At 38.1% G+C, this 27,941-nt stretch overlaps 1 protein-coding gene and 1 pseudogene across 2 annotated transcripts in view; one reads left to right on the forward strand and one right to left on the reverse strand.

Annotated features, from left to right (window-relative positions):
• The window catches only part of SNX9 (sorting nexin 9), a 149,094-nt gene that overhangs the window by 91,529 nt on the left and 29,624 nt on the right, over positions 1-27,941 (forward strand). For both annotated transcript variants that reach the window (XM_077149350.1, XM_077149351.1), the window contains 5 exons: positions 99-183; positions 3,411-3,536; positions 3,639-3,756; positions 19,933-20,063; positions 22,773-22,876. In XM_077149350.1, the coding sequence (XP_077005465.1) occupies positions 99-183; positions 3,411-3,536; positions 3,639-3,756; positions 19,933-20,063; positions 22,773-22,876 (564 nt within the window). The remainder of the gene's footprint in view (positions 1-98; positions 184-3,410; positions 3,537-3,638; positions 3,757-19,932; positions 20,064-22,772; positions 22,877-27,941) is intronic.
• On the reverse strand, positions 12,090-12,512 carry LOC143654339 (transmembrane protein 127 pseudogene; annotated as a pseudogene).

The raw sequence follows: 27,941 nt of genomic DNA on the forward strand, positions 1-27,941 counted from the left end.
AAACAAGGTTAAAACTGTCTTATTAAATAAGTTTGGAAGAGAGTTGTAGAATTCTTATAAGGAAAGATAGACTCAGGAGCATTTGTTTTTCTGATTAGGTTTCCTGGATTTGCGAAGCCTGGAGTGGAACAGTATTTGTTGGCCAAGCAACTAACAAAACCCAAAGAGAAAATTCCCATCATTGTAAGTTTGTTGATTTTGTTGTTTGCTAGGTTTCTGATTAAGCTCTTTTATAAAACCGTAAAGCTAAGAGCATTTTTAGTCTTTTGTTCATTTTTAGATACATTTAATGCCCTAAGTAATTGACAGTTTATTTTACAATTTTAGGAGTACCAAAGATAATTAACATAAATTAATGCCTGGTATATTGTTTAGCTGTTGTTTATTTTTATCTATAAGACTATTAATAATCAGACTAACATCCATAATATATATTCTTTCAATAATTTTTCTTCTCTGAAGTGCTTTGAAGTATATTTTACAGGCTATCTTTTTATATCAGTCCTTATAGTTGGCTAATAAACCTAGTTGAAATATTTAGGTTTCTACCCTAGCAAAGACATGCATGTTATCAAAATAAGGTACTTTTTCAAATATGTTGGTAATATGTAGAATTTCTTCCAATAAGCAGCTGTCAGATCAAGATAAGAAGCTAGAAAATAAAGGCTGGAAGTTAATGACACCACTGAGAATATCTGTTTTAAAATAATATGATTATATTCAGTTCCCTGTGCCTGCCCATGCACCAAAAAAACCAAACAAACAAAAAACATGATTATTGCATAATATGTATGACACAGAAGCTTTTTGCTTTCATCCTAAATTTTCATTGCTGATAGAGTTTCTATCTAGGTCCTATCTAGCTGTATTTTTTTACGAAATGAAATTCTGGGAAATAGAACTGTGGCTATCTTCTGACCCTGTTGGCCTAATCTTACAACTGTGAGATGGGGAAAGTGCGGGAATAATATCAGAATGTTTTATCGCTTATTCCCACTTCTTTGAAAAGCTTGAAATCCTGGAAACCTCCAGATAGTCACCAAAAGCCTCTTTTATCCTTCTTCCCTCAAAGCAGAGTTGGAGCAATTATCTTCTGAGTGGTTAAATTAAAGATTTAAATTTTCTTGTTTTCTCCAGATTTTTTTGTTGTGAATATTTGTCATTGTTCTTTTCATTAAATTTAAAACAACATTATCAAGTTAAGAGCCATGGCCCTGCCCTTTGGAGTCTTAAAGAGATCGTAGTCACGAGCCTGAGAGTGATAGAACAAAGCTAAAGGACCCCCAACCTTTGAGTTGTCCCACAAGTTTTAGGTAGACAAGGTCCCAGATACCCTGCCTGAGGGGGCCTGCAATGAAAAGGAGCTAGGGAAAGTCATAGAGTCTTGAGGAAACCAAGAGTAAGCAAGCAGAGACCTGATTCTTTGCTTTTAAAGTACAGAGAGAGATCCCTCCCACTAGTAAACTGGGCCATGTAAATATAGTGCATCAGAAAGTTTCCTTTGTCCCATCACTGAGAGGAAGTCCCCCAAAGGCTTGTTTTATAAACTCCAGCTCTGCAGCCTTCAACCAGTTTCCTAGTTCTGGGCTCCCTCTGGGGAGTCAGAGTAGTTTGTTCTTCTCTTAGTCCCTTATTGAAGTTCTCTGGGACCCAGTCACCTACTTGACCCTGATGATTTCTGAAATGGTATACTCCACCTAGCTTTTTCTATGTTCCACCTTTGTGAAGAATTAGGACGGGCCATACTTTTTCCCTTTTCAGTCTATCTATCCTTATTTCTAGGATCTCAGCCAGAAAAAATCTCTTCAGCTCAGTCCACATGTTTTCCTTCAGTTTCATTTCACTTTCCTACTATACTTTTTCTCACTTGAAGAATAAAACTTATTTTTTTTAACTATTTTTATTCTTCCTTGGATCTCTCAATGAATCTTTTCCCCAAAAAATAATATTCCATTTGCAGACCACCTATTCATTTTTCACCTTATTCCTGGATTATGTAATAATCCATTTTTTCTGTTCCTATCCGAGAAGATAACATATTCTCTATATTTAAAAAAGACTCTCCTTGCTTTTTATATACTCTTTGATAAAATCTGCCACCCTGTAATCTGGATCTCTGAAATCTGTAGTTATGATCAGGGTTTATGGATTGACTGAGCTAACTCAATTTGAGACCACTAATGATGCAGAGCGATTGCAAGAGCCTGTCCAGAAGCCCCATGGGTCCAAGCTCCCTACAGTGTCCTCCATTCCTCAGGTGCAATTTTAAACATCATAAAAGGAACCAAATTTGGTGCAGCAAATCTAGTCATATCTGGCAGAAATGGTCCACAGACTCTAACTTACACACTAGTTGCCCGTACCTGTACATAGAACTTATCTGTTCCCTGCTTCCTGTCCAGTTAAATCCCCATTAATTTAGTGGAACCCTAAACCTTATCTGTGATACTTAGCCATGTACTCAGTTTGGGTGGCCACAGCCCAGACAAGTCAAGTGCTGCTTCTAAGGCCTGCTTGCCTAGGCTTTGCTGTGAGGACCATACCAAGAGCTTCATACTCTGTGGGGGCTTGGCTTCCAAAATACCATTCTTATGCTATTCTTATGGCTAATGACCCCTCCTCTGCCCTTACACTGAATTGAAGATAAATTGGGTTTGCAGTGCATAAGCTAGACTTTTGCTTCCCATTTACCATGTAGAAAGAATGTTTTTTGGACAAACTGTGTCCTGGTGGATATAATATGTGGAGGCAAGAAGTGAAAGAGCCATTCTGCTTATATATAAACAGTCCCCCAAAAAAGCAATATCCTGGTCCTTACTTTTGAGGGACTGTCACCCCCACGAGTATAACATTGAATACATAAGCTCTAACTAATCTAGATTAGCCATTTCTGTAATGGAAAAAACTAGAACAGGGTAATTCTATGTATGGTCCATGAACCAGTTGCCCGTCTGCAACCCATTTGTTATCATTCTGTGGTGTCTGAGTACAAAAATGAGAGGAAGTGTTTAGAATATTTGATGACAGTTTGACATTGTTGAGACATCCAAGTGTGTAATTTTATATTTTATAAAATTATTGGTCCGTGATAGATTGAAAAATTTATAAGCTACTCCTTCATCACATATAACTGAGACACACTGGGCTAGAAAGAGAAATTGTGCTCCATCCTATACTCGAAGGGAGGAAAGCAGGCACCTCTTCTCCATGGTGTGAGATGCTCTTGTAGGAGAAGGGTTCACCCCTAACAAGTGTATTCTTAAAATAGAGCATCTAACAAGAACAGAGAGCATTTATGTAACTTCTCAAAGAGGAGTTTAACCCTGAAAAGTATCATTTGCTGATTTATATCAATTTTATTTACAATTTTTCCGTGTAACAAAATGAACTCTTCCTGTAATACTGTGTAGGTTGGAGATTATGGCCCAATGTGGGTTTATCCTACCTCTACCTTTGACTGTGTGGTAGCAGATCCCAGAAAAGGTTCCAAAATGTATGGTCTGAAAAGCTACATTGAATACCAGCTAACACCTACTGTAAGTATCCCAGTTATCAAAAACAGAACCATGTTTGTATCACGTGTTACAGTTTTGTGTGGTTGGCCTTGGTAACTTTTTCCTCTTTCCCTTATTTTGTAGAACACGAATCGATCTGTTAACCACAGGTACAAACACTTTGACTGGTTATATGAACGTCTCCTGGTTAAGTTCGGGTCAGCCATTCCAATCCCTTCTCTTCCAGATAAGCAAGTTACGGGTGAGTGTAATATCGAACTCACAAGTCAAAACAGTCCAGTTAGTCCATCCTAATGGAAGTTAGTAAATGGCATTTCCCACAGTCTAGAGGAGTACAATGAATACGGTGGCTAAATAAGACCATGAAGAGAAAACCATGATGTATTGTACATACATTTGGAAGTTACCTGACAAGAATGCTTATTGAAACATTTTTATCTTGAATTCTAGCAATATCACTGTCTTACTGTTACACCTTTTCCTACGAAAGTAGTATGTGAATTTAAAAATACATGAAAAACGACACCTGAGAAAATAGTGATGATCCAAGTAGCCTAAAATGAAAAAAAAAGTATGACCCAAATGATGCAAGTGCATTATGCAAACCAGCTGTGCCCTTTCATTAAAAGTGTGTAACATCAAATGTAGACAGTACAGAGCTTCTAAGTGTTGATTTAAGAAGTTCCCGTAGATATTGCTATTTTAATATTTTTTGTTTCTTATTTTTTATCATTGAATTTTACCCTCTCCCATTTCTTATTTATTTAAAGTGTCAAGCTTCTCCTCCCTACCCTCTCATCTCCAGATCTTCAAGTATATATAGTCCATGGTGCTACCAGAGCACCTTATAAATATATAGTTAGAAAATATTTGTTTCTGTGTTTGTTTTGAGAGCTGTCTCATTGATATTATTATTATTATTTTGTAATCTCTAGCCTAGTGAAAAACGTGGCATATTGGTACTCTGGGTCTCAGTATGCTTGTTTTAGAATAAAAGTTTGTAAAGAAGCTGAGCTTTATAGGTTAGAAAGATTTTTAGTATATAGCCTGAAAATTTTCAGAAAAATGAAACTACTAAGTGTAGAAAGGAGTGGCTCAAGAACAAGAGTAAGACTTGAAGGTCTGAGCCAGAGAAGCCTTTCAGAGATGTTAAAAGGCTAACCTAAGCCCAGTGAGAAAAAACTTGGCATCAGTGAAGGAAGTGTGCTTTCTCAAAGCTCAGAAAAGATCAGAGAAAGCATTATCCTCTTTTAGTAAGAGTTAAGATAAATAATTTAAAGGAGGGGCTGAGAAGCTCAGCTGGCCAGGTGGCTATGCCAGCTCAAAGCTTTACAGCATGAGGTGACGTTTGTCGCTAGATGCCTGGTGACTAGTATCTGCTTTCTCTTTGATCTTCACAGAATATAGGTGTTTTCATATACACTGTATAGATGAAGAAACAAATTCAGAGATGTCAAGCTGGCTCTGCTCAATATAGCTAGAAAAGGAATTTGAATCACCTGTTCTATTTATGTTATGTGATATGGACATCTAATCTTTAGCTAGAATTTGTAACCTTGGGATATATATTATTCTCCTTAAAACTTGACTTTATTTTTTATTTTGTTTTGTATTTATTTTTCCTTGAAGATTTTTGGGGGGAAGTGAAAGCTTTTGTTTTATGCTTTTGAAAACGTTCCAGAAATTTGAAATAGGATAACAGAATAGGGAGTTTAGCTGCATTGCTAGGTAGATGAATAACCTTTTGTGGGGTGACCCTGTAGCAGTCCCTGGTGGAGCTGTGGGCACATGAGTGAAAGCCATCATCAGGGTAGCCAGGTTGTGTTGATGGCTGCTTCCTTTCATCCATAAGGGTTCCCTTACCCAGGTCTACGTCTGGTTCAGATACTCACTATCCCTCTTTTTTGTTACCATCATTGCTCTAAGTCATGGTTTTCTTTTTTAAAATTTAGATTTCTTTTCATGAAATCTTCATTTCTGCTTACTACGTATTTTCGAATTTCAATCCATTTCCTTGATACTCTCCGTTGTCAGTGTAGTGTGGCTAGGATGATATGTGCTCCATAATGTTTAAATAAATGAATTGATGAGTTACTTTACAGTTGTGGAAATGTCTCATATCTTTTAGATTTTGTTACATTGTTTATGCTGAATCAAATAATTATAGTGCTCTTTTAAATCGTTAGAGCCATTGTTCCCTTCCCAAAGTAGGTTTGCTTAGGGAAAGAAAAAGAGCCAGGCATGAAGCCAGAAGGATGTCATAGAAAAGCAAGAAAAGTAGCAGCTTTTACTTATTGTGGGAGAAATTTGAGCTTTGATTCACTGACTGGCTTATTTGCTGAGGGGGAAACTGAAAAACACATAAGTGACTTTATTTCCCCCTTCTTTCTTGTTTGCCTCCTGCCTGTGAAACCACAAGATCAGTATTATAATAAAAAGTCCCCTCTCAAAACCATAGGACTATGCAACACAGAGTTAGTTCACACTTTAACACTCTAATGTTAATATAGTTATATTTTTGTTCATCAGTTATAACAAATGTACCACACTCATGCAGCACCTTAATGATAGGGGAAACTGTATGTGTGTGAGTATGTGTTTGCGGGGGGACTTATGTGCGAACTCTGTAGTTTGTGTGATTTTTCTGTAAACCTACAAATGCTATAATTTTTTAAAAAAGAAAAGAAACAACAAATTCTCCTCTCACTTAAATCCTGGAGAAAAGAAAAAGTAATGCCCAGTAGATGATGTCATTCTGTGAACTTGATAATTCATCCATAAAAATGCATTACATAGCTTTCGCAATGTGACAATTTCGCAATGTGTGATCGTGATAACCTTGTGTCTGGTGCTCTTTTTGTCTATGATATGGACAGATGAGTAAGAAATATGGATTGACATCTTACATGGGCAGGCACAGGGAATCAAACCCATGTCCTTGGGCATGGCAGGCAAGCATTCTTACCTGCTGAGCCACTGTGGCCCGCTGGATTGACATCTTAGCAGCATTTAGTCTGCCAATCCATGAATATGGCATATCTCTCCATATATTTATGTTTTCATGATTTTTTGAGTGTCTTATAGTTTTTAACATACAGATTTGCACATATTCTGTTAAATTTATGGCTAAGAATTTAATTAGGGGAGATGTCTATTTGAAAATGATACTATTTGTTTTATTTCTGTTTTCCAGTTGTTCATTGCTAGTATATAGAAACACAGTTGGTTTTTGTGTGTTGGCCCTGTGTCCCACAATCTTGCTGAACTCACTTATTAGTTCCAGGAGCTTTCCTGGGCATTCTTTAGGATTTTATATGTAGAAATTTGTGAAATCTTAGCATAAAGACAGTTTTATTTCACCCTTTCCGATTGTTTGCCTTTTATATCTGTTTTTGCCTTATTGCCCTGGCTAAGACTTCCAGTATGATATTTGTGGTAGTTAGGTTCAGGTGTCAACTTGGCCAGGTGATGGTGCCTAGTTCTGTTGCTGTGAACATGAACCAATGGTACATGACCCTCATCTGTTGCTGATTATATCTGCAGTTGGCTAGGAGGTGTGCCTGCTGCAGTGAATGATGTTTGACTTAATTGGCTGGTGTTTAAATGAGAGAGCTCAATGTAGCACAGCCCAAACAGCTCAGCATACCTCATCTTAGCACTCGCAGCTCAGCCCAGACCTTTGGAGATGCAGAAAGGAATCACCCTGGGGAAAGTTGTTGGAACCCAGAGACCTGGAGAGAAGGCCAGCAGAGATTGCCTTGTGCCTTCCCGTGTAAGAAAGAACCTCAATCAGAAGTTAGCTGCCTTTCCTCTGAAGAACTATACATTAACTAAATAAATCCCCTTTTATTGAAAGCCAATCCATTTCTGGTGTGTTGCTTTCCAGCAGCTAGCAAACTAGACCAGATTTTGGTATCAGGATTGGGATGCTGCTGCAGTTTGCAAACACCAGACATGTTGGACCAGTTTTTTTGATGGATAAGAGGAAGATTTTGGAGGAACTGTGAAGAGAATGATAGAGAAGTCCTGGAGTGCTTGAAGAGACTGTTGATGTAAATGAAGCCACTGCCAAACTGGACAAAGGGGGACATAAAAGGGACAAATTGGAGTTTGCAGAGTGAAAACCATGGAACCTCGGGTCTGAAGCCAAGAAACTTCGGCCAGGAGAGTTGACCCACCTATATACATAGAGAGGGTGAGTTTGCCCTGAGGGCAGAGGATGAGTCTCCCATCTCGTTGCAGTGGAAGAGTTGTGCCACCTCAGGCCTTAGAAAAGGTACAGCATGCTCCTTGGGGACTGGGGAGAGCCTGGCTGCCACCACATGGAGGAGTTGAGCATGTACCCAGGAAATGGTAGAGAGCCCAGGTGTGGCCCTGATGCCTGGAGAGAGTGGAGCTGAGAAAAAGGTGATCTCCTCAATGTCCCCTGAGGTTGATTTGGAAAGAGGCAGACCACTGCATAGGCCCTTGGAAAGGGTGGGACTGCCACTTTCTAAAGCTGAAGGACAAATGACTTTCAGACTTTGAAATCCAATGGTCTTTGCCCTGCAGGTTTTCAGAACTGTTTGGGTCTTGTGACTCCTGTGTTCCTTCTAATTTCTCCCTATGGAAATGAAAACCTGTTATCCTGTGACTATCCTTTCTTTGCATATTGGCACCAGATAACTTAGTTTTGAGATTCATAGGTCCACAGCCAGAAGAGAATTTTTGTCACTTTAATATCGTTTAAGGTTACAAGTATAGTTGCTAAATTGACAAGGGGTGGACATGTGGTAGTTAGGTTCAGGTGTCAACTTGGCCAGGTGATGGTGCCTAGTTCTGTTGTTGTGGACATGAACCAATGGTACATGACCCTCATCTGTTGCTGATTACATCTGCAGTCGGCTAGGAGGCATGCCTGCTGCTGTGAATGATGTTTGACTTAATTGACTGGTGTTTAAATGAGAGAGCTCAATGTAGCACAGCCCAAACAGCTCAGCATACCTCATCTTAGCACTCGCAGCTCAGCCCAGACCTTTGGAGATGCAGAAAGAAATCACCCTGGGGAAAGATGTTGGAACCTAGAGTCCTGGAGAGAAGGCCAGCAGAGATCGCCTTGTTTGCCATGTGCCCTTCCATATGAGAGAGGAACCCTGACTATGTTCATCATGTGCCTTTCCAGATGAGAGAGAAACTCTGACTGTATTCGCCATTTGCCCTTCCGCTTGAGAGAGAAACCCTGAATTTCATCAGTCTTCTTGAATCAAGGTATCTTTCCCTGGATGCCTGTGATTGAACATTTCTATAGACTTGTTTTAATTGAGACGTTTTCTCGGCCTTATGTAAACTAAGAACTCATTAAGTTCCCCTTTTTAAAAGCCATTCTGTTTCTGGTATATTGCATTCTGACAGCTAGCAAACTAGAACAGTATTGAATAGGAGTGGTGAGAGCAGACGTCTTTGGCTTGTTCCCAGTCTTAGGGAGAAAGCATTTGATCTTTCAGAATTAAGTATAATGTTAGCTATATGATTTTTTTATATGCCATTTATGAACTTGAGGAATGTCTCTTCTATCCTGGTTTGCTGGGAATTGTCATCATGAGTGGATCTGAATTTCTTCAACTGTGTTTTGTGCCTGAATTGAAGTGATTGTATGGTTTTCTTCTTTAGCCTATTAATACGATGAATCAGCTTTCCATTACTAAACCATCCTTGCATTCTTGGGGACAAACCTCACCTGGTCATAATGAATGAATATTTTGATGCATTTCTGGGCTCAGTTTGCCAATATTTAGCTGAAGATTTTTGTGTCTATGCTTACAAAGAATATTGGTCTAAGTTTTCTTATAATGTTTTTCGTCTGTTTTTGATATCAGGCAGTGCCTCCCTCATAGAATGAGTTTGGAAGTAATACCTCATTTTCAGTATTCTGGAAAAGCTTGTGTAGAAGTGGTATTGTTTCTTCATGTTCAAATGAATTCAAATATTCATATATATTCTAATATTTACTATAATTTACCACTGAAATCATCTGGACCTGGAGTTTTATCGGTAGGAAGACTTTTTTTAAAAAATATTTTTATTGACAAAACAGCATAAAAACACAAACATTCTTAACATATGAACATTCCATACTTGGTGTACACCCAGTGGCTCATTATCATCCCATAGTTGTATATTCATCGTCATGATCATTTCTTAGGACATTTGTATCACTCCAGAAAAAGAAATAATGAAAAAACTCATGCATAACATACCCCTTACCTCCCTATCATTCACTAGTATTTCCATCTATCCAATGTATTTTAACCTTTGTTTCCCCTATTTTTTTTCTATACCCCTTAACACTACTTTCATCGATCACTAGTATTTCAGTCTACTCAATTTATTTGAACATTTGTTCCCCCTATTATTTATTTTTTTATCCATATTTTTTACTCATCTGTCCATACCGTAGATAGAAGGAGCATAGACACAAGGTCTACTCAATTTATTTGAACATTTGTTCCCCCTATTATTTATTTTTATCCATATTTTTTACTCATCTGTCCATACCGTAGATAGAAGGAGCATAGACACAAGGTTTTCACAATCATAAGTCACATTGTGGAAGCTATATCATTATACAGTCATCTTCATGAAGCAAGGCTACTGGAACACAGCCTCTACAGTTTCAGGCACTTCCCTCTATCCATACTAATACACCTTAAACTAAAAACAGAATGTCTATATAATGCGTAAGAATAACCTCCAGGATAACCTCTCGACTCTGTTTGAAATCTCTCAGCCACTGACCCTTTATTTTGTCTCATTTCTCTCTTCCCCTTTCAGTCTAGAAGATTTTCTCAATCCGTTGATGCTGAGTCCCAGCTCATTCTAGAATTTATGTCCCATGTCGCCAGGAAGGTCCACACCCCTGGGAGTCATGTCCCGTATAGAGAGGGGGAGGTCACTGAGTTTGCTTGCCATGTGGGCTGAGAGAGAGATATGGGAAGACTTTTGACTATGAATTTAATTTCCTAAATAGATACAGAGCTATTCAGACTGTTTCTTCCTCGGTGAGCTTTGGTAATTTGTTTCTCTCATTAAGTGTTAAATGCTATAAATTTTCCTCTTAACACTATTTTAACTGTGTATAGGATTCTCTAGACAAACAGAACCAACAGGAGATATCTCTGTAAATATGAGTTTCTGGTGCCTCAGGCAGCCATGGAGATGTGAAAATCTAAAATCTGTAAGGCAGGCCGCAAGCTATCAGCTCCATTGAAGGTCCTCAGTGAACTCCCCAGGAGTTAACATCTCATGGCAACATCTGCTGGGCTCCAAGCATCTCCAAACATCTGTGTCTGTGTTCTCCACATGTCCACATTTGTGTCAGCTCTGCTCTGAAGTTTCTGTTGGCTCTGAGACTTCTGCTGTCTGTTACTTTTGCTGTTTCTGACTCTCTCTCCAAAATGTTTCCTCTTTTAAAGAATTCCAGTAAGCTAATCTAGACCCACCTTGAATGGGTGGAGTCACGTCTCCATCTATTTAAAAGTTAATACCCACAATTGGGTGTATCACATCTCTGTGAAGAAACCCAATCACAAGATTCCAACTTACGTTATCGAATCAGGATTGAAAGAAATGACTGCCTCCACAAGATGGAATCAGGATTAGAACATGTGTTTTCTTGGGTACATAATAGATTCAAACTGGCCAAAATGTTCCAAACCATTTTATGCTTCAAAAGACTCTGTATTTTGCAGTTAATTGAGTGCAGACTTCTATATATGTTAATTAGGCTAAATTGTTTAATAGTATTTTTCAAATCTTTTGTATCTTTGCTGATTTTCTTTCTAGTTGTATCAACTATTGAGAGCAGGTTATCAAAATCTTTCACTTGTTGTTGAATTGTTAATTTCAGTTTTGTCACTTCATTTAAATGTACATACAGTTTGTAATTATTATATATTCCTGATACAGTGGCCCTTTTATCATTATGTCCTTCTTTGTCTCTAGTAAGATTTCCTGTGGTAGTCAATTTGCTCTAATACAGCCTGAGGCTCTTCCCTATTTTGTTGTTATTTTTATAATATTATATTTATATATGTTGTAAATCCAGCAATACACACTTTTTTGGGGGGGGATTCGCTTTTTTTTCCATGCGCATCTTTATTTTCTTAACACATCTAACCATACTCTGGATAAAGGAGGTATCAGTCACAAGGTTTTTACAGTCATGTAGGCACAAGATTTTAAAAGCTATATAGTTATATAATCTTTTTCAAAGAACAAGGCTACCAGGTTACAGTTCAACAATTTCAGTTATTTCCTTCTGGCTATTCTACTGCACTAGAAACTAACAAGAAATATCTGTGTCATGAGTCAGTAGTCAAAATCATTTGTTAAATCCTAACTTCTGTTACAACTCCTGTCTCATTTGATCATTCTGTCAGTCTTCTGGGATATCTGGGCAATGACCATTCTAACGTCTTCATGCTGAAAAGGTGTGCTGACATTATGCAGTAATGGAATGAAACTGGTTGATGGTCTTGGAGAGACTGGTACCTCTGGGTTTCAGGGCTTATTTGGCGTAGCAGCAATCTGGAGGCCTTAAGATTCTGTGAGGATGTGGGCAAAGGCATAGTGCCTGGTGATCTGCAGGGCCGGGTGCTTGGGCCTCAAGGTGTCCAGGAGGAAGACAGAGAGGCTGGCTAAATGGGGTGCCCAGGAAGCCTAAGGCCGCAGTCACCTGCAGCTGCAGCACCGTCTGAGGGTTCGTGCAGAAGTATTCCATCAGGTCTGCGTGCACAGTGCCCAACATATTGGAGAATCTCAGCCACTGGTATGAACATGTGCCGCTGTGGATGTGAGGCCAAGCGGGCTTGGCGAGCGCCATGCACTGTGTCGTGATGGAGAGTGGGCCCAGCAGGTCTGATGCCAGGCTCTCTGCTCCTGCTGCTTGGGCAGCACACTGCCTCCTGGGTTCCACTGCCTGCGCCCGCCTGACAGCCCTGTGCCTCCAGGGGCATGCATGCTCGGGGTCGCAGCCTGCGGGAGTCAGGCCAGGGGACCCTGGAATGGCACTGTGGCCATCTGGAATGGCAGATGCAGGGTGGGAGAAGCCTGGGGCCAAGGACCAGACAGGGTCTATGTAGACCATGGTGGGTGCAGGGCTGCTGGGGGCCAACTTCTGCAGGGGAACCTGCAGTCTGTGCCTAGATGCTGAGACAGGAGGCCTAGGATGGGCAGGGAAGCCGGGTACTGGGTGTCTGGGTCGGCACCCTATGGTGCAACCCTTTCCACTCCGCCCTGTGCTCCTCACCTCTCTGCAGGCCTCAGGGCCAGGATGGCGCTGCACGGCTCCATCAAGGCCCCTCAGCTACCCGATGCAGAGCTAGCCCAGGCCCTGACGCCGCAACACCTGGACCCTGTGATCATTGCTTTCTATAATCTTACATCTTTTAAAGAAATTAAGAGAAGAAATGAGAAAAGATACATCTAGAAAGGCTTTTATATTAACGCACAAATTTATAGAGCTCTTCATTTCTCCCTGTATATTTGACTCGCTGTCTTGAGTCATTTCCTTTTGATCTGAAGGATTTCCTTGAATATAGCTGGCACTGCAGCTCTGCTGTCAATGAATTCTCTCATGTTTTACTTATCTGGGAATGTCTTTATTTTTTGAAGATTTGCTAGATAAAGAATTCTTGGTTGACAGCTTTCTTTCAGCATGATGAATGTGTCTTTCGACTGCCTTCTAGTCTCTATTGTATCAGATGGCGAGTCATCCATTAATTCTATTGATCTCTCCCCAATATGCAGTGAGTCATGTTTCACGTGCTCTACTCATGCTTTTCTTTTTGTCTTTCAGCAGTCTGACTCTGCTGTGTCTAGGTGTCGTTCTCTTTCATATTTATCCTACTTGGTGATCATTGAGTTTCTTGGATGTATAGATTAAAGTTTTCCATAAAATTTGTTAATCTTTTCACCATTATTCCTTCAAATATTTTTCACTGCTTTCTATCTTTTTTCGTTTTCTGGAACTCCCATTCCAGGTATGTTTGGTATCTTGTTGTTTTCTGAGGCTCTGTTCATTTTACTTAGCTTTTTTTTCTCTCTGTTCTTCAGTCACACTATTTATATTAATTTTCTTCAAATTCATTGATTCTTTCCTTTTATCATCTTGAATCTGCTCTTAAACCCTCACAATGAATTTTCCATTTCTATTATTGTACTTTCAACTCCAGATTTTTATCTATTTTGTTTTTTAAATATTTCTCCTTCTTGAGAATCTGTTTATTTTTGTTATGCTTTTTTTTACTTTCTAAACTGTGTTTCCCTTTAGTTCTTTTAATATATTTATTGTAGCTGCTTTGTCTGCTGTTTTGCTTTTGTCTGCTAACTTCAACATCTGGGAACACTTAGTAAGTTTATATTGGCTGCTTTTCCCCCAAATATTGGTCATACTTTGCTGATTTTCTTTGTATTATCTCCTAATTTTTTGTTGAAAAATGGACATTTAAGATAAATATATTTTAGCAGCTCTGGATTCTGAATTTTCCTTCCTGAAGGTTTTTGTTATTTCTGCTTTTTGTGTGTTTATTTATTTATTTAGTAACTTGTCTATACTAATTTTCTGAACTCTGTCTCTAAGCTAAATCTCTGCAATCTGTCACCTCTGCTACTCAATTACACGCACACACACACACATTTATAGTTCCTATTTTGGCTTCTTAAGGGTTCACCCTGTGTCTATGCAGATTGGTGGTAACAGCCTATGATGAGACAAAATGAAGCTTCTGTCCTTTGCCAATGCATCTGTGTATGAGAAGGGAGTACATTCAGAGTTCAGTTATCAGCTTCAAAAGTTAACCCTCACTGGGCCATTTTTGTCTCCTATGCACAAGCATGCAGCCTCAGAGCTGACCAAGAGTGTGCACCTAGCTCTAGTATCAGCCTCAGCCAGTAATATGCTTGTCCCAACCATGCAACTTTAGCCTAGTAGAGGGATTGTCCCACCCTGTTCAGCAACCTCTGAGATTGTCACTTCCACCAACAATACTGATGATCACAAATACCTTCCACCAGCCTAAATGAAGTTGCAGTCATCAACCTTAGTGGGGAAGCTGCAACTGCCAGTCCTCACAGCCTGCTCCCTCCTGGCAGAGCCTCCGTATCAACCAGGTTGAGGAATATGGGAGATGGGAGCAGAATGTCATATATTTCTATGTTCTTTTCTGAAACTTAGCATTTTTTTTTATTATTTGATTTTTAACTTTATTTTATTGTATAATATAACATAAATACAAAGCGAAGAAATGAAGAGTAATGGTTTGCAAAGCACTGTTCAATGAGTAGTTACACGACAGATCCCAGAGTTTGTCATGGGCTCCCAAATTATCCTCTTACATTTTTCCTTCTAGCTACTCCAGAATATATTTAAGGCTATATACTCCGGACTAGAGGGCTTAAATATTTTTTTTTATCATCACGATCAACTTCTTTTTTTGTGAAAAATAACATATACAAAAAAGCTATAAATTTCAAAGCACAGCACCACAATTAGTTGTAGAACATATTTCAGACTTTGACATGGGTTACAATCCTACAATTTTAGATTTTTACTTCTAGCTGCTCTAAAATACTGGAGTCTAAAAGAGATATCAATTTAATGATTTGCCATTCATATTCATTTGTTAAATCCTATTTTCTATGTATAACTCCACCATCACCTTTGATCTTTCCACCCCTCTCTTAAAAGGGTGTTTGGGCTATGGCCATTCTAAGTTCTTCATATTGGAAGGGTCTGTCATTAATAAAGGGTAAGGAGATGGAACTATCTGATGTTCTGAAGAGGCTGGGCTAGGTTTCAGGACTTATCTGGACCAAGGACCCATCTGGAGGTTGTAGGTTTCTGGAAAGTTATTCTACTGCATGGAACCCTTGTGGAATCTTACATATTGCCCTAGGTGTTCTTTAGGATTGACTGGAATGGTCCTGGTTGGGGGTTGGCAGGTTATTATAGGTAGCAAGGTCTAAATGAAGCTTGTGTAAGAGTATCTCTAGAGTAGCCTCTCAACTCTGAACTCTCTCTGCCACTGATACTTTATTAGTTATACTTCTTTCCTCCCTTTTGGTCAGGATGAAATTGTTGATCCCACAGTGCCTGGGCCAGATTGATCCCTGGGAGTCATCTCCCATGTTGCCAGGGAAACTTTCACCCCTGGATGTCATGTCCCGCATAGAGGGGGAGGAAATAATTTCACTTGCAGAATTGGGCTTAGAGAGAGTGAGGCCACATCTGAGCAACAGAAGAGGTCCTCCAGAACTAACTCTTAGGCATCCCTATAGGTGGTCTAAGCTGCTCCACTACCTACATAAGCTTCGTAAGAGTAGGCCTTATGATTGAGGGCATGGCCTATTGGGTGTCCCTAAGGTTTGACACAGTATCAGGAGATTCCTTGATGGTAAGGTTTAATAGTTCCATATTCTTTCTCCCATCCCTCAGGGGACTTTGCCAATACTTTTTTATTATCTTCTTAATATAGTGCCAATAGCATGCTGTTTTGACCACTGTTGCTTTATACTAGGTTTTAAAGTCAGGAAGTGTTAATCCTCCCACTTCATTCTTCTTTTTTAGGATGCTTTTAGTTATTTGGGGTCTCTTTCCCTTCCAGATGAATTTGGTAATTAGCTTTTCCAAATCTTCAAAGTAGGTTGTTGGAATTTTGATTGGTACTGTGTTGGATCTTTAGATCAGTTTGGGAAGAATTGACGTCTTAACTATATTTAGCCTTCCTATTCATGAGCAGGCAATGTTTTTCCACCTGTTTAGATCTCCTTTGATTTCTTTAGCAATGTCATGTCATTTTCTGTGTTCAAGTGTTTTAGTCCCTATTAAGTTCATTCCTAAGTACTTGATTCTTTTAGTTGCTATTTTGAATGGAATTTTTTCCTTAACTGGCTCCTCAGCTAAGTCATTGCTTGTTTATAGAAAAATGTTACTGATTTTTGCACATTAATTTTATATCCCACCACCTTGCTGAATTTGTTTATTAGCTCAAGTAACTTTGCTGTAGATTTCTCAGGATCTTCCAAGTATAGTATCATATCATCTGCTAATAATTAGAATTTTACTTCTTCCTTTCCAGTTTGGATTCCTTTTATGTTTTTGTCCTACTTGATTGCTCTAGCTAGAACATCTAGCACAATGTTGAATAATAGTGGTAGCAGTGGGCATCCTTGTCTTGTTCCTGATCTTAGAGGGAAAGCTTTCAGTCTCTCTCCTTTGAGTACAATGCTGACTATCGGTTTTTCATATATTCCCTTTATCATATTGAGGTAGTTACCTTTGATTCCTATCTTTTGGAGTGTTTTTATCAAAAAAGGATGTTGAATTTTGTCAGATGCTTTTTCAGCATCAATTGAGATGACCATGCGATTTTTCTTTTTCTGTTTTGTTTGTTAATGTGCCGTGTTACATTAATGGATTCTCTTATGTTGACCCATCCTTGCATTCCTGGTATAAACCCCACTTGGTTGTGGTGTATAATTCATTTCATGTTGTTGGATTCGATTTGGTAATATTTTATTGAGAATTTTTATTGAGAATTTTTGCACCTTATGTTCATTAGGGAGATTGGGCTGTAGTTTTCATTTCTTATAGCATCTTTACCTGGTTTTGGTATTAAAATGGTATTAGGGGTGGGCGATGGTGGCTCAGTGGCAGAGTTTTCGCCTGCCATACTACAGACCTGGGTTCGATTCACAGTGCCTGCCCATGTTAAATAAATAAATAAAATGGTATTAGCTTCATAAGATGAGTTTAGGTAAAGTTCCTTTTTCCTCAATTTTTTGAAATTCTTAATCTCATCACATAGTTGCATATTCATCATTTCTTAGAACATTTGCATTGATTTAGAAAAAGAAATAAAAAGACAACAGAAAAAGAAAGAAAACGATAATAGAGAAAAAAAGTTATACATACCATACCCCTTACCCCTCACTTTCATTTGCCACTAGCATTTCAAACTAAATTTATTTTAACATTTGTTCCCCCTATTATTTCTTTTTATTCCATATGTTCTACTCTTTTGTTGCTATGGTATCTAAAAGGAGCATCAGACACAAGGTTTTCACATTCATAGAGTCACATTGTGAAAGCTAAATCATTGTTTATTCATCATCAAGAAACATGGCTACTGGAACACAGCTCTACATTTTCAGGCAGTTCCCTCCAGCCTCTCCACTACATCTTGAACAACAAGGTGATATCTAATAATGCGTAAAAATAACCTCCAGGGTAACCTCTCAACTCTGTTTGGAATCTCTCAGCCATTGACACTTAGTCTCATTTCACTCTTCCCCCTTTTGGTCGAGAAGGTTCTCTCAATACCTTGATGTTAATTTTCAGCTCATTCTAGGGTTTTTCTCAGTCCCTTGATGCTGAGTCTCAGCTCATTCCAGGATCTCTGTCCCACGTTGCCAGGAAGGTCCACACCCCTGGGAGTCATGTCCCATGTAGAGAGGGGCAGGGTGGTGAGACTGCTCATGTTGGCTGGAGGGAGAAGCCACATCTGAGCAACAAAAAAGACTCTCTTGGGGGCGACTCTTAGGCCTAAATTTTAAGTAGACTTGATCTATCCTTTGTGGGGTTAAGTTTCATATGAACAAACCCCAAGACTGGGGGCTCAGCCTGTAGCTTTGGTTGTCTACACTGCTTGTGAGAATATCAAGAATTCAACTAGGGGAAGTTGAATTTCTCCCCATTCTCACCATTCCCCAAAGGGGGCTTGCAAATACTTTCCCACTCACTCATCAAATCACTCTGGGATTCTTCGGGGCATCACTCTGGACAAACCAACAAAATCTCATGTCCTACCTAAGATTCCAAGTACTTATGACATTCAATCAAACTATCTACATAAGTTATATTCGGAAATGCTCTAGTCAAAATATAAATTTTGTAACAAACATTTTTTGCTTTAGTCTCACACGTAAGGTGACATTTTAAAATATTAATTACCATCTATTTTCAGCACCTTGCAATAATGACATTCCTTTATTCTTTCTCATGCAAAAACATTTTTAAAATTTGTACATTGTACATTTCACTATTGTTATACACTCTAGGCATTCCTAGATTATACCATCTCAATCTTTAACATCTATCTTTCTTTCTGATTTCATTTATGTCCCCAACCCTCCTCCCTCTATCATTCTCACATGCAGCTTCATTCAGTGTTTTAACATAATTATATTACAGTTAGGTAGTATTGTGCTGTCCATTTCCGAGTTTTTGTATCCAGTCCTGTTGCACAGTCTGTATCCCTTCAGCTCCACTTACCCAATATCTTACCCTATTTCTATCTCCTGATGATCTCTGTTACCAATGGAATATTCCAAGTTTATTCACTAATGTCAGTTCATATCAGTGAGACCATACAGTATTTGTCTTTCAGTTTTTGGCTGGTCTCACTCAGCATAATGTTCTCAAAGTCCATCCATGTTGTTACATACTTCATAAGTTTATTCTGTCTTAAAGCTGCATAATATTCCATTGTATGTATATACCACAGTTTGTTTAGCCACTCATCTGTTGATAGACATTTTGGCTGTTTCCATCTCTTTGCAATTGTAAATAATGCTGCTGTAAACATTGGTGTGCAAATGTCCGTTTGTGTCTTTGCCCTTAAGTCCTCTGAGTAGATACCTAGCAATGGTATTGCTGGGTCATATGGCAATTCTATATTCAGCTTTTTGAGGAACCGCCAAACTGCCTTCCATAGCAGTTGCACCATTTGACATTCCCACCAACAGCAAATAAGTGTGCCTCATTCTCCACATCCTCTCCAGCACTTGTCATTTTCTGTTTTGTTGATAATGGCCATTCTGGTGGGTGTGAGAAGATATCTCATTGTGGTTTTGATTTGCATTTCTCTAATGGCCAGGGACATTGAGCATCTCTTCATGTGCCTTTTGGCCATTTGTTTTTCCTCTTCTGAGAAGTGTCCGTTCAAGTCTTTTTCCCATTTTGTAATTGGATTGGCTGTCTTTTTGTTGTTGAGTTGAACAATCTCTTTATAAATTCTAGATACTAGACCTTTATCTGATATGTTGTTTCCAAATATTGTTCTGTTAATGTTTTAAATTGGAATTTTTAAAGACTATGCTTTCAATTCCTCTCCCATGCCCCTACAAAATAAATACAGACAGGCAGACAGACATGATTTTTTTTTTAGTTTAAAAACAGCTCTATTATAATCTTTCCTGTAGTGTAGGCCTTTGACTGTTAAATTTGTTACTTGTTTTTAAGTTAGTGAAAATCACTTTGGTTTAGCTTTTACTAAGCTTTTACTGAGTAGCCTGTAGAAATATAGGTGGCTTTTCAGTTGGAGAGATATTAATTCATTTTAGACAGAATTGTATATCACTCTTGGTTTGTCTCTTACAGGTCGCTTTGAAGAAGAATTTATCAAAATGCGCATGGAGAGACTTCAGGCATGGCTGACAAGGATGTGTCGGCATCCGGTCATCTCAGAAAGTGAGCTTTTCCAGCAGTTCCTCAGTTTCCGTGATGAAAAGGTAGCACATTTCGTTATGATGGCCTTAGGGGACATTGAGAGTTGTTGCACTCACATTGCATTTATGTCTGAAATTAATTAAAGCTATGTTGGTCATTTCTCATTTCCTTCAAAAATGATCAGAAGCCAGAAACCTAAATTGTAACCATAGAAAATTTAGTCCTGATGTGGGAAAGAACAATCTGCTAGAATGGATTCCCATCACTGGTAATGGATGGCCTAGGATGGGCAGGGGTTAAAGAATATGATAGAGTGAGGATTTTTTCCTAGATGCTTTGAAAAATAGGATCTATCCCAACTATGCAAAATACTATCAGGGTGAAGTAAGGGAAGTCACATGTGGACCTTCAATATAATAGCATAATGAAAGGAAAAGTAGATGCAGAGATGAACCATTCTTCTCAGAGCCAGCTAGTTTTTCTGTAACTATAGTTTTGAGTCCAAAGAAAATGCTGGTCTCTCTCTGCTCACACTGTGGACAGTTGTTCTGTCAGTGACCACCTGTTCCTTATTAACATCTTTAAAAAATACAAGCTTCTTGTGCTTTCATTACTTTGTGCTTTGGAAATAATTTTCTCTCCCAGTAAGCTTTTACTGTATTCATTATTGCATCATTTTGTTCTCTGAAAGTATTTCCTCTATAATTTCTCTTCTCTCGTAATAAATATTTCATATTTTAGATAATAATCTAAAAAATAAAAAGCATGAGTTAGCTCAGAAACCAATAGCTAATATATTATGATCCTGAAAAAAAGTCATGAAGTTATTTTCAGTTTTAATCAATTAGTAAGATATTGTATACCTTGTTAGAACTTTCAAACAGAGATTTATTTGCTAAACTTCATTATTAAAATGACATTGACGAACACGAGTTTAAATTTTAGGGTTCTGAATATGTTTATAGACATAAATATACTCTTAGTATAATTATTAGGGCCTTCAGTCGTTCCCTATTTCTAGAATTCACAGCCTCATTTGAATATATTCTATGTGTGTGTATCTAATCATCTAGAAAATTAGGAAACATTGAGGTGCTTCAGCATTTCTCTGTGAATTTGTATATATCATAGGTCTAGCCTTACAGACTGCTCTAAAAAGCACTACTTTTTCTGTGATACTCAGTTACAGTATGTCATATTACTATAGTAGTGAAGCTAAGTTCTTTGAGTGAGTTCTGTATGAAAATCAGTTTCTTTACTTTGTGGTTAGAGAAACTACATGGAATCTACCTCTAAGTTTGCCTAGAGTGCTGGTTACCTAGAGTATTTTTAATAGGGCTTATTCAATTTAGAAAAATTAAGAATTTTTGTTATCAGAAGAAGCCATTAAAAATGAAAAGCAAACAACAGAGTCAAAGATATTTACGATGAAATAGAACCATAAAAAGGACTAGATTTTAGAATATATGCAAATCCATACAAATCAATAAGAAAGTTAATCAACTTAGTAGAAAAATTGTCAGGAGATTTGATCATGTACTTCAGAAAAGATGGCATCTGAATCATCAACAAATGTATTATGAAAAGATACTTAATCTCATTAGTAATCAAGGAGATGCAAATTAAAACCACAATCAGTTACCAGTCAGGTACCTAATCTCATTAGTAATCAAGAAAATGCGAACTAAAACCACGATGAAATACCAGTCACTCACCAGAATGGCTAAAATTAGAAAGACTGGCTATAACAAGTGTCATTGTGGTGAGGTAATCTTGTTGAGACACTCTTATACTGCTAGTGGGATTGAAAATTGGTTAAGACCAATTAGGAAAATGTTTGTGAATGCACTCATGACCTAACAGTTCCCTTCCTAGGTGTATACCTAACACAGACACCTGAACATGCCCACTGTGAGATATGCGTTAGTCCAAACTCGGTGCAAGGTGGGGTGCCTACCAGTAGAATGGGTAAATAAACTGGGGATATTCATAAATAAAATATTAGGCAGCAATGGAAATCAATGAACTATAGCTATACACAGCACAGAGGTATCTCATCAGTAGAGGTTGAGCAAAAGAAGCCGGATACAAAGAATCAGTACTGAAGTATTCTTTTCTACTTAAAGAACTAGCAAAAAGGTAGTTATGGGGTATACACTTAGGTGGTCAAATTCTAAAGAAACACAGAATGATAAACATAAAAGAAAGGATAATTGTCACCTTTGTTGGGAAGTGAAAGGAGAGTGATTAGGAAAGGCACATGGTGGGGAAGGGGTTTCTGGAATGTTTGCTGTTTTTCTTTCTTAGTATAAGTGATGATTACATAGATATTTTACTTTGTGAGAATTTATCGCACTGTATATTTTTGCTTTGTGCAGTTTTCTATATGTATGTGTATGTATGCTATAAGTTTAAAAAAAATATTGGTTCCCATCTTGTAGTTTAGAAAAGCTTTAACCTTTTTTAGACAATGGTTAACCTAAAATTTGATACACACAGAGTTTATGGTATGTGTTTAAATTGGTCGCCATTTGGAAAAGTGGCTGACTCACATCACCTGTCAAAAGACTTGTCCTCATAAGAACCATTCTGTGCAGTGAAGATGTTCACGTGCTGAGATTATATTTGAGGTTTATAGGCATTTGGCTCATGGTGCACAGGGAGATGGCATGGAACTCTTCACTGATGAGTGAGCCAGTTGTGTTAGGGAATCTTGAAAGTTTATTTTAACTTTCCTCTCCACTTTATCATTAAATTGTTCCTTTTCACAGGAGTGGAAAACTGGAAAGAGGAAGGCTGAAAAAGATGAACTTGTGGGAGTTATGATATTTTCTACCATGGAGCCAGAGGCACCTGACTTGGACTTAATAGAAATGTAAGAGTTATTGCCAAACCTTTCCGTTATCAAGCTTATCTGCCTCTTTTGATTACAGATCCTAATTAGTAGGGCCACAGTTGTCAGACTAGTTTGTGAAATAAGTAGAGGTTTATAGTCATATGACAAGGAAAATATCATTTGTACATGAATATTTTTTCTAATCATATATTAGATTAAAATCTGCTTTCCTTTTTAACCTTGAAGTCAGTGATTTCATTTTTGACACAGTGTTTAGTGGTCATTTCCAATAAAGAATGAAGAAACAAAGTGGCATAGAGCCAGCTACCACCCACATAATATTCATCAGTGCAAAAAACTCTTTGAATATTGTCTTGAAGGAAGCAATCTCTAACCTTCTTTCTCTATATTTAAAAATCTGTTTTTAATCTTTTACTCGTTTTTTAAACGTAGGCTCAATTGAAAATTTGGAGTAATTCTTTTTCCATACAAGGATTAGTAAGAAAACATGTTTTTTTTTTTTTTTTTTGCATGGGCAGTCACCGGGAATTGAACCTGGGTCTCTAGCATGACAGGCAAGACCTCTGCCTGCTGAGCCACCGTGGTCTGCCCAGAAATCATGTTTTGTTTTGTTTTTTTAATTTTTATTAATAAAACCAGTCAACGTACAATAATACAATATGAACATTCTTTTTTTAATCATAGTTGTATATTCATCATCATGATCATTTCTTAGAACCTTTACATCAAATCCAAAAAGAAAACAAAAAAAATTCATACATACCATACCCTTTACCCCTCCCTTTAACTGATCACTAGCATTTCAGTCTACTAAATTTATTTTAACATTTGTTCCCCTTTTTATTTATGTATTTATAATCCATATATTTTACTCATCTGTCCATAAGGTAGATAAAAGAAGCATCAGACACAAGGTTTTCACAATCATACAGTCACATTGCAAAAGCTGTATCATTATACAGTCATCTTCAAGGAACATGGTTATTGGAACACAACTCTACATTTTCAGGCAATTCCCTCCAGCCTCTCTGTTATGCCTTAACTAAAAAGGTGATATCTGTTTAATGCATAAGAATAACGTCCAGGATAACCTCTCAACTCTGTTTGAAATCTCTCAGCCATTGTACTTTGTCTCATTTCTCTCTTCCCCCTTTGGTCGAGAAGGTTTTCTCAATCCCTTGATGCCAAGTCCCAGCTCATTCTAGGATTTCTGTCTCACATTGCCAGGAAGGTCCACACCCCTGGGAATCATGTCCCACACAGACAGGGGGAGGGTGGTGAGTTTGCTTGTTGTGTTGGCTGAGAGAGAGAGGTCATATCTGAGCAACAAAAAAGGTTCTCTTGGGGGTGCTCTTAGGCCTAGTTTTAAGTAGGCTTAGCCTATCCTTTGTGGGGTTAAGTTTCATATGAACAAACCCCAAGATTGGGAGCTCAGCCTATTGCTTTGGTTGTCCCCACTGCTTGTGAGAATATCAAGAATTCTCCACTTGGGGAAGTTGAATTTTCCCCCTTTCTCACCATTCCACCTAGGGGGTTCTGCAAATACTTCCCTATTCACTGTTCAGATCGCTCTGGGATTTATCAAGGCATCACTTTTTCAAACCTACATAATCTCATGCCCTATTTGAGGTTCCATGTACTTATGGTGTTCAATTAGCTGCCCACGTAAGTTATATTAGGGAATACACTAGTCAAGATAGAAATTTTGTACCAAATAAGCATTTTTTGCTTTAGTCTCACGCATAAGTTAAAGTTTTAAAATGTGAATTACCATCTATTTTCAACACCCTGCATTATTGACATTCCTTTGTTCTGCCTCATGCAAAACATTTTTAAATTTGTACATTTAGTCCTATCATTATGTACTCTAGGCATTCCTAGATTCTAGCATCTCAGTCTTTATCGTCTATCTTTCCTTCTGATTTCATTTGTACCCCCAGGCCTCCTCTCTATCATTCTCATGTTCAGCTTGATTCAGTGTTCTAACATTATTGAATTATGGTTAGGTACTATTGTGCTATCCATTTCTGAATTTTTACACTCAGTCCCGTTGCACAATCTGTATCCCTTCAGTCCCAATTACCCAGTATCTACCCTATTTCTATCTCAGGATGACCTCTGTTCTTTTTTTTTTTCACATGGGCAGGCACCAGGAATCGAACCCGGGTCCTCTGGCACGGCAGGCAAGCATTCTTGCCTGCTCAGCCACCGTGGCCTGCCCGTGACCTCTGTTCTTAACTGAAATTCTCCAAGTTCATTCATTAATATTAGTTCATATCAGTGAGACCATACAGGATTTGTCCTTTTGTTTCTGGCCAGTCTCACTCAGCATAATGTCCTTAAGGTCCATCCATGTTGTTACATACTTCATCACTTTATTCTGTCTTACAGCTGTATAACATTCCATCGTATGTATATACCATAGCTTGTTTAACCACTCATCTGTTGATGGACATTTGGGCTGTTTCTGTTGTTTGGCAATTGTAACTAATGTTGCTATAAACATTGGTGTGCAAATGTTCATTTGTGTTCTTGCCCTCATGTCCTCTGAGTATATACCTAGGAATGATATCCTGAATCATATGGCAGTTTTGTACTTAGCTTCCTGAGGAACCGCCAAACTGCCTTCCACAGCGGTTGTACCATTTGACATTCCCACCAGCAGTGGATAAGTGTGCCTCTTTCTTCACATCCTCTCCAGCACTTGTCATTTTCTGTTTTATTGATAATGGCCATTCTGGTGGGTGTGAGATGATATCTCATTGTGGTTTTGATTTTCATTTCCCTAATAGCCAGGGAAGTTGAGCATCTTTTCATGTGACTTTTGGCCATTTGTATTTACTTTCTGAGAAGTGTCTGTTTATGTCTTTTGCCCATTTTGTAATTGAGTTGTCTGTCTTTTTGTTGTTGAGTTGAGCAATCTCTTTATATATTCTGGATACTGGACCTTTATCTGATATATCATTTCCAAATTTTGCCTCCCGTTGTGTAGGCTGGCTTTTTACTTTCTTGACAAAGATCTTAGATGCGCAAAAGTGCTTAATTTTGAGGAGTTCCCACTTCTTTCTTTCTTTCTTCAATGCTCATGCTTTCAGTGTAAGATCTAGGAAACTGCCTCCTATTATAAGATTGATAAGATATTTCCTTGCATTTTCTTCTAACAGTTTTATGGTCTTAGATCTAATGTTTAGGTCTTTGATCCATTTTGAGTTAATTTTTGTATAGGGTGTGAGATATGGATCCTCTTTCATTCTTTTGCATCTGGATATCCAGTTCTCTAGGCACCATTTATTGAAGAGACTGTTCTGTCCCCCTGTGAGTTGGCTTCACTGCCTTATCAAAGATCAGTTGTCCATAGATGAAAAGGTCTTTATCTGAACACTCTGTTCGATTCCATTGGTCAGTATATCTTATCTTTATGCCAGTACCATGCTGTTTTGACCACTGTAGCTTCATAATATGCCTTAAAGTCAGGTAGCATGAGGCCCCCAACTTCATTTTTCTTTCTCAGGATATTTTTAGCTGTTCGTGGCTCCCTGCCTCTCCAGATGAGTTTGGTTATTGGTTTTTCTGTTTCTGAAAAGTAAGTTTTTGGGATTTTAATTGGTATAGCATTGAATCTGTAAATCAGTTTAGGTAAAATTGACATCTTAATTCTATTTAGTCTTCCAATCCATGAACACGGTATGCCCTTCCATTTATTTAGGTGTTCTGTGATTTCTTTTGACAATTTTTTGTAGTTTTCTTTGTATAGGTCTTTTGTATCTTTAGTTGAGTTTATTCCTAAATATTTTATTCTTTTGGGTGCAATTATAAATGAAATTGTTTTCTTGATTTCCCCCTCAGATTGTTTATTGCTAGTGTATAGAAACACTATAGATTTTCGAGTATTGATCTTGTAACCTGCCACTTTGCTGTACTCGTTTATAAGCTCTGGTAGTCTTGCTGTGGATTTTTCAGGGCTTTCGACATATGGTATCACATCATCTGCAAACAGAGTTTTACTTCTTCCTTTTCAATTTTGATGCCTTGTATTTCTTTTTCTTGTCTAATTGCTCTGGCTAGAACTTCCAACACAATTTTGAATAACAGTGGTGATAGTGGACATCCTTGTCTTGTTCTTGATCTTGGGGGGAAAGTTTTCAGTTTTTCCCCGTTGATGATGTTAGCTGTGGGTTTTTCATGTATTCCCTTTATCATTTTAAGGAAGTTCACTTGTATTCCCATCCTTTGAAGTGTTTTCAACAGGAAAGCATGTTGAATTTTGTCAGATGCCTTTTCTGTATCAATCGAAATGATCATGTGGTTTTTCTGCTTTGATTTGTTGATATGGCGTATTACGTTAATTGATTTTCTTATGTTGAACCTTCCTTGCATACCTGGCATGAATCCTGCTTGGTCATGGTGTATTATTTTTTTAATGTGCTGCTGGATTCGAGTCGCTAGAATTTTGTTGAGGATTTTTGCACCTGTATTCATTAGAGAGATTAGTCTGTAGTTTTCTGTAATATCTCTGTCTGGCTTTGGTATCAGGGTGATGTTGGCTTCGTAGAATGAATTAGGTGGCTTTCCCTCTTCAGTTTTTTTGAAGAGTTTGAGCAGGATTGGTACTAATTCTTTCTGGAATGTTTGGTAGAATTCACGTGTGAAGCCATCTGGTCCTGGACTTTTCTTTTGGGGGAGCTGCTTAATAACTGATTCAGTTTCTTTACTTGTGACTGGTGTGTTGAAGTTGTCTATTTCTTCTCAAGTCAAATTAGTTGTTCATGCCTTTCTAGGAAGTTGTCTGTTTCATCTACATTGTCGAGTTTATTAGCAGGAAGTTGTTCATAGTGTCCTCTCATTACTTCCTTTTTCTGTGGGGTCAGTGGTTATGTCTCCTCTTCCATTTCTGATTTTATTTATTTGCATCCTCTCTCCTGTTCTTTTTCTCAGCCTTACTAGTGGTCCATCAATCTTACTGATTTCTCTTATAATTTCTTCCTTGACTCACTGGTTGTTTAAGAGTGTGTTGTTGAACTATGTGATGATATTGTGAATTACTGATTATATATATAGAATGGAATGATCAAAATAGGAATGT

The sequence above is a fragment of the Tamandua tetradactyla genome, chromosome 2, assembly GCF_023851605.1.
Source record: "Tamandua tetradactyla isolate mTamTet1 chromosome 2, mTamTet1.pri, whole genome shotgun sequence".
NCBI lineage: Eukaryota > Metazoa > Chordata > Mammalia > Pilosa > Myrmecophagidae > Tamandua > Tamandua tetradactyla.